Here is a 13,508-nt window from a genome sequence, read left to right as displayed (position 1 = left end):
TGCAGTGCCTTCATGATTCTTGAAAAACCCAAAAACTGAGCGGCACTACAATTGCGCTCGTCACCTTGAGACAGAAGATGTTAAGTCTCATTTGCCCAGTAATTAACACTAACAAAAACACTAGCTACGGCGCCCTTCAGACCGAAACACAGTAATGCTTACTCATTACTGCTTCACGGCAGAAATAGGCGCCGTTGTGGTACCCATAATCTAGCCGGCATCCTGTGCAAAGGAGTCTCCCATTGGTAGAGAGTTGATTATGAGAGTTGATATTGATTTCGAGTGTGAAGTTAATAGAAATTTAAAAAAATGTCCTAACCGAAAAGGTTTGCAATATAATTATGTCAAAATTTCATTTTTAAAAAAATGAAAGTCTTGCCATATTGTTTTGGAGTGTGAAGTTAATAGAGATTTAAAAAAATAGTCTGAACAGAAAAGGTTTGCAATATATGTCCTCTTAAACATTCCTAGTATCTATCCTATCTTTATTCAATTTATTCGAAGAAATATTTTATCATTGAAAAAGTGTATATAAAGATCGTTTAGATAAATTGTAACAAACGTACATCGGAGTGCCGAGATGAAGTATTTTGGGAAAACAGCACTGTTATTATGGTGAGTATTGTTTCATTACATTGAATAATTATTAAAAAAATTAAAATAGGGTTACTATTTTTTATTTTTTACAGTTTATTATTTTTATCTGTCATTTTTGTATAACCCTGAAGCTTTAACTTATGAAGTTATTGCCCAAAAAACTGTTTCTATTCATTTATTTTTATTAATATCTGAAAGTATTTTTTAAAATTAAGAATTGTAGTGATATTTTTATATATTACTAGCTGATACCCGCGACTTCGTCCGCGTAGACACATGTCAAAACTTATGATTTATCGTTCATAAAAATATTGTTTTCAAATTTTATTTGAGCTAAAATTCATTTTATATTTTACCTGCTGAGAAAGTTGGAAAGATATAAAAATTCTAATTAGTTATTCATTTTGAGCTATTCTTTCTGATTTCTGAACGATACCTACACATCGATGGAAAAACAAAATTGTTGTTTTTATTTAATTCCGAACACTTTCATATTTATTCACCTTTTAAACCTTCCCTGGACTTCCACAAATAATTCAAGACCAAAATTAGCCAAATCGGTCCAGCCGTTCTTGAGTATTAGCGAGACTTACGAACAGCAATTCATTTTAATATATATAGATGTAGCTGTTAAATGATTTTGTTCAAAAAATATGTTCAAATCTTTCGAAATTTCAACCCTCAACGCACTAACCAAGCCACCTACACCCAAAGCAACCGTTGCCATTAACTATTGCTACGACAGAAGAACGTCGTTTGGGCCAGCTAGTACCTTTAATCTTCACTTTATCTAGTTTTATTTAAATAGCTGACCAGACAGACGTTGTTCTGTACAGCAAAAACTAATTAATTTATTATCTAAGCCTGGCGGCACAGTAGACATATTTATGTCTACTAAGCTGGCAGTGTGCGATCTGTCTCTTACTGTCAAATAACTCACAGTTATTAGTTATTTCAAATAACGCTGGGGCTAAGTTAACATTAAAAAGTTTATAATAAAGGTATTCGTTAAGTTTTTTAATTTTTTTGTTGTTTCTGCACAATATATCATCTATATAAATTTATCTATATTTTAGTATAGTATATATTATGTGTGTCTATATTTTTGACACTTCTTACCTTATAATAATTAAAAGTAATGTACTGCCTTTCTCTTTTATTGTATTACAAATGGTTGCCTGGAAGAGATCACTATATAGTGATAAGGCCGCCATTTGCACCATATCATGTAATTATGTATGTTAGTAATTAAGTTATATTTTGTTAATGTGGTGTCAAAAAAGTGTAATAAATAAATAAAAAATAAATATTCTTAATTTGTTTTTAAATAAAAATCTTCTACTAAGTATTAGTAATCTTTAAAAATTGTTGAATGAAATCGGTTAAAGTGTTCTCAAGTTTAAGCGTAACCAAGAGAAATAGGGGTTCATTTTTACATATATAGGTGAAAGAGATTATTAGAGCTATAAAAAAAGATTGTTTTATTATATAAGTATCTGATTTTTGACATTGCACAAATGCGAGCAACGTTTCATAGCAAATTGATGTACATTAATTTATTAATGTTAGATAGTTATTGAAATGCGTTTAACTATTATTTCAACATTAACTATTTCGTCAAATGGATGACCATATCGATTGGCAAATTATTTTTTATAGATATCTTAAAAAGTATTTTTTTAATATAATAAGTGATACACGCGGCTTAAAAATAATTTATTGTTTTTTTTTTATAGTTTCATTTACATAACAAGTGCCGCCAAATTGAAGCACACAAACAAAGAGTTTAATCAAAATAGAAGTTTTCCGGCTGATTTTTTATTTGGTGCAGCAACAGCAGCATTTCAAGTTGAAGGAGGATGGAACCAAGGAGGTATTTATTTTGTTATCGTCAATTTTTTTTAAAGCATTAGCAACAAGGCCATCTCTTCGAAAATAACAATGATATTCATTAAAATAGACGTTGGTCCAATTTACACGATCACAAGAAATATTTCCTTTACGTGTTTTGAGGAAAATAAATTTAGTAATTCCGGTTCTAGGATGAAGTCCTACATGGATGTGACAAACAAATATATCGTGTGCGAAAAAGATCACATACAAAAACTGAATGAAAAAGACGAAAACAATATTTTGTGTCTTTGTCAGATTTCTGTTTTGTTTGTGGACCTGCACTTGCTCACTGATGTCGTGGGCTTTTAATAATTAATTTTATTAATCCAATACCGATCTTTAATGTCACTGTATTTATTTATTTTTCAATCAGGTACGATACTGCGCTATACATAAATAACATATTTATACTGTCTACTAATATATGTATATACACTTTTTGGTGCATTAGAAAATACAAATGAAAATCCTTAGAAATCAATTTCAAAAGTAACGAATTTTGTTGGATACTTTGTGTCGTTGCACAACTTACTTACGGCCGTTCCCAATATAATATCTACAGATAGAGATAACTTACTGAAATGGTTCGAGTCATATCTTCAAAATAGACTTCAGTCAGTAGTTGTAGGAGGCACTGAATCTACTTCATACATTGCGCGATCTGGTGTTCCCCAGGGATCCCACCTAGGACCGTTGCTCTTTTTGATATTTGTGAATGACGTTAGCAATCATATCAAATATTGTAAAGCATCTCTCTTCACCGATGATTTAAAAATTTATAAAGTTATCAACTCTGCCTCTGATGCTGCTTTTGTTCAAAGTGATCTCAATGGTATAAAAGATTGGTGCCTATTAAATTATATGATCCTAAATGCAAGCAAATGTTTTCATATTAAGTACACTCGAAAAAAAACCGCTTGTTACAGTGTATGAGCTCGATGGGGCACCATTAAAAGAAATGCAGGAAATTCGTGACCTGGGGGTAACTATTGATAACAAACTAACGTTTATTGCACAAGTTAATAAAGTAGCTACCACATCCGCACGAATGTTAGGATTTCTAAAGCGAAACTCAAATTGTCTCCAAAACGAAAACAATTCTATATAACGCTCTAGTGCGCAGTCATATCGAATATGGTAGCATTATATGGAATCTCCTATATACCATCCATTCGCAACGCATCGAGAGTATTCAAAGAGCATTCACACGACACCTTGCATACATTAGTACTGGATTCTCTCATAGACACCCGTACCATCAGCGCCTCAGGAAATTTAATATGATTTCATTGCTCGATCGGAGATCTCTTGCCAGAGTAATATTTTTGTACAAACTCTTAAACGGTCAAATACAATGTAGTTCTTCTTCAACTTCTAACAGAATATTAACCTTGCAGTCCCATATTTATTCCCAAGGTTCAAAATCAAGAGAATCTTCCAAGTTCCTTCTGTAAAAACCAACCTGGGAGTTCAGGCACCTCTCGCTCGAATTCTTCGCGAGTACAATAAGTTAAACGATACCAATTCAGAACTTGATATATTCGGTGGTGGGCTGGTCAGGTTTAAAGAAAGTGTTGTTAAACACTTAGCTGGTACTCAATCTGCATTTGTCAAATAATTAGTTTTTCTTTTTTTTTCGTCTTCATTATTTTAATTATTTAATTAAAAGTTAAAGTTATAATTTGTACTTTCATTTTTTTATTTTGTTTTTATTATAGCTATAGTATTTTTTAGTTCTATTTTTCAGAAGTAATTAGGGAGTATTTTTTGTAATTTTTATGTACACCGTAATTGTCGTATACTTAAGAACTACTAATTGTAACATTAGATTAAGAAAATTGTATTGTATATGATGGGGTGTGCCTTAATAAATAATAAATAAATATTAAATTAAATCTATTTGTACACTAGTGCTACATTTCTTAAAGTACTTAAAGAGGTAGGCATTGCCTATTTGCCTGCATAGTATGCACGCCTCTTGTTTCTTTTTTATAACAATAAGGGACGAGACGGACAGGACGTGTACGTGGTGGTAATTCATACGAACTGCCCATTACAATGCAGTGCCACTCAGGATTCTTGAAAAAACCAAAATTTCTGTGCGGCACTACAATTGCGCTCGTCTCCTTGAGACAATATGTTAATTCTCTTTTGCCCAGTAATTTCACTAGCTACGGCGCCCTTCAGACCGAAACACAGTAATGTTTACACATTACTGTTTCACGGCAGAAATAGGCGCCCTTGTGGTACCCATAATCTAGTCGGCATCCTGTGCAAAGGAGCCTCCCATTGGTCAAAGCCTCCCTCTGATATATCACATCTAATATAATTATGAATGTTTAAAATAAACAGATTTTCGATTTTATTAACAAAATAATTGCCTTTAACTAAATAGCTCATAGAAAAAACGTAAAAAAAAAGAGATATCTCTGATAGTATCGAAAGATAATAAATCCATCTCTGGCATTGTCAATATCATCATGACTTGCAAAGATAAGATTCGAGTGACTTTTGAGGTGAAACATCTTAACTATTAGCCTACATACATGATTTGATACGGCCGAACCGTCGGACGCATTCTGGTAGCGGTCCATATTCCATAGTACGTCGCCGGAAATGGTGCGAGGCGCATATTATGAGTCAACAGTGAATATGTTTATTTCTTTAAGTTTTTGAAATGAAAACTTCTTTAAGCAAACTGAGTACTTTATTTTATGAGCATTGAATAAGGATTAGTGGTCACGATCGGCTATGTAACGCTGGTTCGGGTGAAACTGACTCGGATCAAATATCACCTTCTCTAAGTCATGCAAAGCAACTTGCTCGATGACCATAGTTGAATTTCGTATTATAAGACTCATGTAGGGCTAAACACACACTTAATATGTTATACAAATTGAATTTCCAAATTCAAAATTAATTTTTGAATCAGTGGCGCTAGACTCTCCGATTTTAAAATGTAAGTAATAGAGGGATCTTTGTCAACTAGGAATAAGTTAGCAAACACCGAAATTTTTCTCTTATAATTCAATATGAATAGCGATCTGGAACACAAAAATCGATTTACATTGCCGTTAACTGCACCAGAAGAGCACCATTGCATCTTCTCCCGTGGATGTCGTAGGAGTTGACTAAGGGATACAAAGAACGGAGGATGGGCATCAGCATCTTCATGAGAGAGCACCGCCATCATCTGTGATCGATATCCCACTTGTCAAGTGTGCCGATTACGGTAAAACAGCCTCTTTCAGGGAGGCAATCGTAGACATCTTCCGGCTGAAACGATTGTAGTTAAATTTATACTCTCACTCCCAGAACACAATCTCCGTGTTGTGGTATCACCTAGTAACGAACAATATGCGTGCAGTTAGTTCGTCTCGAGGAGAGAACAGACAAGCAGGACGTTCACCTGATAATAAACGTTTCTCCCTGCCCATTACAATGCATATCGCTCAGGATTATTGAAAAACCCAAAATTCTAATCAACCCCACGAAAAAAAACAAAAAAACGGTTACGGACAATTTATTACCCTAGCTACGACGCCCTTCACAGCGAAACACAAATATTGCTTAGGTATACACTCCTGCTTGACGGTAAAAAAAAGCAATGCTGTAGAACCGATCTCGCTTGAATTCTATATAACCTCATACTGAAACAGCTTGAATTTAATTTTAAAATTTGATCACGGTAATTTTTTATTCAGGTCGCGGTTGGTCGATGTGGGACTACCATATAGAGACCGATCCTACATTTATTTTCGACGGTACCACTCATGAAGTTGCAGCGGATTCATATAACCAATATAAAAGAGACGTTGGCCTACTGAAGGAGCTAGGCGTGAATGTGTACAGATTTTCCGTATCATGGCCTAGAATACTGCCTCTCGGCACACCGGATTATGTTAACCCTGAAGGAATAGCATACTACAATAACCTTATCGATGAACTGCTCGCCAATGGCATAACACCAATGATAACTATTTACCACTGGGATCTGCCTCTTCGCCTAGCTGAACTTGGTGGTTGGTTGAATGAAGATATTGCAACTTGGTTAGGAGATTATGCCAGAGTTGTTTATCAAAATTTCGGGGACAGAGTAAAGACTTGGCTAACAATAAATGAGCCATTTATTATCTGTAGCCTTGGCCACGCCTTTGGAAAACACGCACCCAGAATTGAATCTCCTAGTGAAGGCTTCTACGAATGCGGTCGCAATGTGCTTCTCGCTCATGCAAGAATGTACCACATTTATTACGATGAGTTTAAATCGCAAGGTGGTAAGGTCGGTGTGATCTTGAATTGCGATATGGCTTTCCCTTCCACGGATTCTCAAGACGATGCGGAAGCAGCTGAAGATTATTTGGTCTTTACGGTACGTACGGTTAAATAGACCGAGATCATTTGATTAGATTTAATAGGGAATACAAGAACCGAATAGAATTTCACGCTTTTCCTTTGTTGCACGTTATGTTTTTTTTTCTTTATTGATTTAGGGGCTTTTATACGTATGTACATGTCAGCCCCATTATAATGTAAGTACATTAAAAAGATAAAAGAAAAATAAAATTCTTAACTTAACAAACTAAAAAAAAAAGTTAATAAAACCAAAAGCAAATTATATCTATAGTGTTCAAGCAATAAGACGGATTCAAACAGACTTATAGCATCCTTAGATGCAGGGCCGGCAAGTATATTTACAAACATGCCCATATCAAATCTGTTCAAACCCATAAGCCCTACAATTTTGTCTCTACTAGACTGAAATCGGACACATTCCTTTAACAAGTGCTCAACATCCTCAATTGTTCCACATAACTCACATAGAGGTGAGTCCACAATTTTCATCAAAAATTTAAACTTATTCAAAGGCATGTGTCCGGATCTCAGTCTGTGAGCAATAACAATCAACCTTTTACTCTTACTTATCTTTTAATCTTTACATTAAAAAACCACGGTATATGAGGAGGCTGAGACTGCAAAGTTCTATACCAAATTCCTTTTTCTAAAGATCTACGATCAAAGTACTCTCCCCATAAATCCTGGCATTTCCTTTTATATTTTGGTAAGAATTCAGTAAAATCCGGTTTAATATACAACTTTTTACCCTTCAGTGTTGCTTGCTTAGCCAGTCTGTCCGCCTCCTCACTGCCCCTTAAACCAATATGCGATGGAACCCATTGCAATCTACAGGTTATATTAATGAACAAACTAGTTAGTCAGACTTACTGGGCTTTTTAATTTTGGCCTCTTGTTTGGCATCTCTCTTTGTTGCCATTTAAAGAACTTCCAAGTGATTAAACTATGTCTATATCGATTCATTTTATTTCAATATTTCTGGAAAGAGCAGGACAAATTAACGGGTCATCCGATCTGATCACCACCGCCAACATTCTCTTGGAACAGGGGAATTGGGTATCGTCCTGATTACGCTACGTGTCATGCGATGGTGGAATCCAGCGGCAGAAATCAGGTTAAACAGCCCTTCGGAAAACTCTCCGTGCGATCAAGCTGTTCACAGAGCACTGGAGCGAAAAAAGCGTTTATTGATATCTAATATAAAAATATTGGTCATTTCAGCTGGGACAGTATGCACATCCAATTTACTCACCACAAGGCAACTATCCGCAGCGACTCATTGATAGGGTTGGCAATGCTAGTGCTCTCGAAGGTTATAAGCAGTCCCGTCTGAGACCTTTCACGCCTGAACAGATAAACTATATCAGAGGAACTTCGGATTTCTTCGGCCTGAATCATTACTCCAGTTATTATGTATACAGAAATGATTCCTTGAAAGATAGCTTTGTAGTGCCTTCGTTTGAAGGTGACCTGTACATCGGTACCTACACTGATCCCGACTGGACTACAGAGTCGAGTATGTGGATATATGTAAGTCATATATATACATTTTTTTATATCTAAGTCTCAAATATACCTAAATTATTTTTTGGACTTCAAGAAACTGCAGATCATGACGTGATGTTTATTACGTAGTAGCACTTTCTCCTGTGAAATAGTTTCGGACATGCGGAAAAAATTACAGCCTTACAAGAAAGAGATCCAATAAGGGTACATTAATAATGTACGCTTAACAAAATCAATTAACAAATCTTCGATTATTTTTTTTTATGTGTAGCTTCACTAACATCAAGTCACATACATGTAAACTACTGTTACCAAGCCTGAGGATAAACACCTACATACAAATCAACACAGCACAAACCAATGACTTCATCATCATCAGCCGGAAAACGTCCACTGCTGGACAAAGGCTTCCCCAAAGATTTCCACAACGATCGGTTCTGCGCTGCCCTCATCCAACGTATTCCGGCGATCTTGACCAGATTATCGGTCCATCTTGTGAGGGGCTTTACTTAATGACTTAATTGCTCAAAATTTGTTCAAAATTACTTATAGGGCGGATTGAAACAAAATTATTATAAAATTAAATTACTACATTTCATAACTCACAAGTACTAACCCTGTCAGCTCTATAGGCGATCACTACGGGAGCATCTCCGCCCCCACTGCACCTACTGTACAGGTCCTACTCCTACCACTTTTGTCGCCCATTTATGGCGAACATGTTCTAGATTTGTACTTACTTTAATAATAGTTTCAGGAAGATGAAAGTTTTGGATGAAACGCAATGTTAGAAGTTTACGTATTAATTAAATTGCCCAATATCTAATGATCTGGTTTGGTAGTGTTACATTTATTTAGAATGTCACAATACTTAAAATTATGTTGACAACTATGTGCAACAGTGTCGGCAAAGACATTGTTTATAAGCAATCTGATAGTTGAATTGGATATTGTTTTCGATATAATGGGTTTTTTTATAGAACCTAATTCAATTCAAAAATTATCCCTTCAAATCATAATCCATTTGCAAGAGAGGACCTCATCTACACTATTTGCTTCAAAATATTTATTAAATATTCAAGATGGCCGCCGCGCAGATTAAGGTGTGCTATTGTAACAATGCTCTTCCTGTAGTGGTTTGAAGCTAATAAATCAAAGTATTTTTAAATTCACTTTGCCTAATGTTAAACAGGTGTAAATTAATGTACTTCTGAAGAATGATAGTTGATACCACTGCTTTTCATGGAATAACGTTAAATTCCAAACTTTAATGGGGGCCCCATATAGTTAAGGAGAAGTAGTTCTGTTCCATACCTACGCATTAAAAGATTCACTCCTTAACGAACGGTCTATTTTACTTACTTTCATAGCATTATGTCATACGGCATACATGTAATTTTAGAACCATATACTACACAGTATGGGACTTAAGGCACTTGGATATAAATGACACTGTTTTACGTTAATACATCATTCGTCATCATCAAGGGACGTTATTTACTTTCTGTGTTCCAAATAATGTTCCTTTGAAGCTTACTTAAAATCATGGACTGAGAATTCTTAGAATTCCAAAACACTATCGGATTTTGAGTTTATAATTACGTCATTGAAGTTAATTGTCCCCTCAGAAATAAAATAATAAAACTGTTGTCTTTCCTTTAAATTTGTCTCTGTATAAAATATAAGGGCACGTAATTATATTAACACTTATTTATTATTAATAACCTCTTATTTTTATGATTTTTCCGTTGTTAAGACCGTAAATGATCTTATTTTAACGTTAAATCTTTTATTATTTATGGGGTCGGTCCCTCATGTCTTAGGGTCGAGGTCAGATCTAGAGCGAATCATCTGCCCTCACCAGATTCTGCCCAGCGCGTCAACCGTGGAGAATTTGGATGACGAGTTTTTAATTTCGTCGGTGCATTTTGTTGGAGAACGACCGCGTGTTTTTTGCCTTCGGTATTTTTTAACCACAATTATTTTTTTTAAGAGTTTAATACAAAAATTATATCTATACTGCCTTTATTTATTTATATAAATAGAATTATATTCATAATTATAATTTAAAAATTACTAGTCGCTGCTACTCCCAGACTCATAATGTTGGGGCTACTGAAAACCAGTGCTACATTGGCACCACGCCATTGCAGCTTTTTACTGAGTTAGCTCATTTGGTGACATTCACTGCCGCACAGTACCTTTTTCGTTTTAAGCTATAAATTGTATTATTTAATTTGTTTTAATTGTTAGTTCTAAGAAATTATTATTTATTCTGGTTTGTATCATTTTAATAATTGTGTGGTGATAGTTTTTGTTATCAATAAATTTTTTATTCTATGCTATTCTAATTAGCTGCACTTGTACTGAAGAGCCGTAGCTATTAATTTCAGTGCAAGAAATATTAATCGACAAGTCCAAACATCTCTTTAAGTCAGTTAAAGACGCATAATTATTCATATTATCTTCATGCAACACCAAAAGATCAATCTGGGCACATTCTGTTGATCCCCGACTATTGTACTTTCATTTTATTTATATTTCTCAACAGGGATTCGCACCAGGGCTATACAACCTCCTCCTGCACATTAAGAAGGAGTACAATGATCCTACTATATACATTACCGAAAATGGTTCTGTGGATAAATTGGGCTTCTACGATGAAGATAAAGTAGCTTATTTCAGAGGCTATCTGAATGCCGTCTTGGACGCTTTGGAGGAAGGTGTTGATGTGAGGATGTATACTGCCTGGAGTCTAATGGATACATTTGAGTGGGATTATGGATATTTGTAAGTAAACTTCTATTAAAGAACCAACTCTAAGTATTCGAAAATTCTCTTCCTGGGGTCGGTCCCTCATGTCTCAGGTCGAGGTCAGATCTAGAGCGAATCATCTGCCCTCACCAGATTCTGCCCAGCGCGTCAACCGTGGAGAATTTGGATGAAGAGTCTTTAATTTCGTCGGTGCATTTTGTTGGAGAACGACCGCTTGTTTTTTGCCTTCGGTATTTTTTAACCACAATTATTTTTTTCATGCTTTCGTCGCCTCTGCGCATCGATAGCGATAAATAACCGATATTTAAGTACGAATAAATCATAGTTTGCACAGATTTATCAATACCTTATGAATATAACACAGCTACGAACTAGAACCTACTATTTAAAATCATCACAGACATCTAAAAAGCTCTATCTTGGTGTGACGAAGAGAAACTTCTGATATTCTTTATACTAAGGTATTTTGTTTGATTTATATACTATTCCATCAAGTCTTCTTTAAAAGTGTAAATTGGCAGTAAATTTTAATATACAGGGATTCTTTTAATTCATTTATAACGTGGGTTGATAATATAGTTAGCTACCATTGACTTTTGCATAGATTATAATAGCATCTCACGCTGCGATATGTTTTAGTTAGCGACTGTACGGTACGTCGCATTCAAAAGATTATTTAATTTAGTTTAGGTGGAAATCTAAATGTGATGATGTTACTCTTTTTGTATATTTTAATTTATATGAATTCAAGTCACTGACATACAAGCAGACGTCAAATAAACGAAGTGACAGCTTCTCTCATATTTCTCGCGATTTCATTAGCATACTTTCAATTGAACGTGTGGTATTAAAGACTTTAATATGTTCTCAAAATAGAACACTACCGAGAACTATCTAACAATTGTTGTTTATTGGGAGACTATCTCTGGAATAACAATCGTTCTGTCAATTCCAAATATTGGACAAACTAGGTTATTTTTTTGTGAAATAGAGGAGATAAACAGCCGCCGTCCATGAACATTTTCATCACAAAAGGAATTAAATGAGACTTTGCAGCCGCCGTGGCAAGAAAGTCATTTCGCAGTATTATTGAAAAACCCATGAGCTTTCCTTGCTAATATTAATTATTGCGATGCTCAAATCGTAGCTGTAAAACACACAAATTGATTCGCGAATGATTATAATTCTCGCAACAATTTATTCGAGATTTTTGTATGCCTTTTATTTTTTGTTGGGATTATTTTATTTAAATGTGTCAAAGTTACCTTTAAATGTGTAACTCCAGTTTTACAGAGGGGTGGGTGTATAGCATTTTTGTTAATATTTATTTTAAATATTTGTTTCAGAATGAGAATGGGTTTGTACCAACTGGATACGGATGACCCCAACAGGCCGGTATTTCCTCGGAAATCAGCCTTAGTATATAAGGAAATTATAAGAAGCAGAATAATTGATCCCAATTATAATCCAGAACCAAATGATTTATAAAAAAATCTTTGCATAAAATCAATTGTATTTGTTGACAAATTTTAATAAATATAATATTTAAATAATTGTTGCATTTTCTTTGTTGCCTCTTCGCCTATGTTTGTTTTTAGGAGGAATAGTAGGACTTAGCGTACGGATCATTTGATGACAATTGATCAATCCGCCCATAATAATTCTGCAGCACCGGAGGGATCACAGGTGCGTTGGCGGCCTTAAGAAAGTGTACATATTTTTTTTTTGTTTTTGTTACCTCAGAACTTTTGACTGGGTGAACCCATTTTGATAATTCTTTTTTTATTTGAAAGCTGGTGCTTCCCGTGTGGTTCTATTGTAATTTGGAGATTTCCAGGTCTGACAATGGCATCTATGAGAAAACCATAAAAGTCTTATATTATTTGCTATAAGTATGACTGACATGACTGTATGTGCGACAAATGGACGAATAACTCAATATCGCGCCAACCAATTTCGATGATTCTTTTTTTATTGGAAAGGATATACTTCGAAGGTAGTTTGGCGAGAGTTTGGTTTGGTTCTTATTATGGGATCCATGACAAAGTAACGGAACTCTTCAATTATTTAATGATTAAGGAGCAAATTAACCATACTCGGCCGAATCTTTTTATGGTAGCCGGATATTTGAGTCACCTACCGTAACGTCGTTATGGTCAAGTTATTGTCGTTGTCGAATATGATGGAACTCTTAACGACTTCACGGTGCGATTTATGGCAGTATTTCTAACTGTCTGTAATCAAATTGCAATGCGCAGGCGTTCCTTGCTGCATTGAAAAATTTTGTAGGTCTACACATATTTATACAAATTATTAGTACTTAAGCTTCACTCAAAATGAAAATAAAAAATTAACAAAAACCCAACCTATTTTTTTATTGG

General features: G+C 34.7%; 1 protein-coding gene across 1 annotated transcript; it reads left to right on the top strand.

Annotated features, from left to right (window-relative positions):
• Positions 1 to 526: 526 nt before the first annotated feature.
• Positions 527 to 12,680, top strand: LOC126969752 (myrosinase 1-like). Its single transcript, XM_050815313.1, has 6 exons — positions 527 to 615; positions 2,334 to 2,470; positions 6,195 to 6,862; positions 8,068 to 8,376; positions 10,904 to 11,142; positions 12,474 to 12,680. Exons 1-6 carry the CDS (start codon positions 581 to 583, stop codon positions 12,613 to 12,615), a joined length of 1,530 nt encoding a protein of 509 aa, XP_050671270.1. The 5' UTR covers positions 527 to 580; the 3' UTR covers positions 12,616 to 12,680.
• Positions 12,681 to 13,508: the final 828 nt, after the last annotated feature.

Source organism: Leptidea sinapis, chromosome 19 (assembly GCF_905404315.1).
Source record: "Leptidea sinapis chromosome 19, ilLepSina1.1, whole genome shotgun sequence".
Taxonomy (NCBI): Eukaryota; Metazoa; Arthropoda; class Insecta; order Lepidoptera; family Pieridae; genus Leptidea; species Leptidea sinapis.
The sequence above is the reverse complement of the archived record's forward strand: the minus strand, read 5'-3'. Positions and strand labels throughout refer to the sequence as shown.

Excerpts from the sequence above, each read along its gene's own strand:
- LOC126969752 (XM_050815313.1), top strand. The coding sequence starts at position 581 with ATGAAGTATTTTGGGAAAACAGCACTGTTATTATG. Across the intron at positions 616-2,333 it reads AAAACAGCACTGTTATTATG|TTTCATTTACATAACAAGTG; the intron begins GTGAGTATTGTT and ends TTTTTTTTATAG. Across the intron at positions 6,863-8,067 it reads AAGATTATTTGGTCTTTACG|CTGGGACAGTATGCACATCC; the intron begins GTACGTACGGTT and ends TGGTCATTTCAG.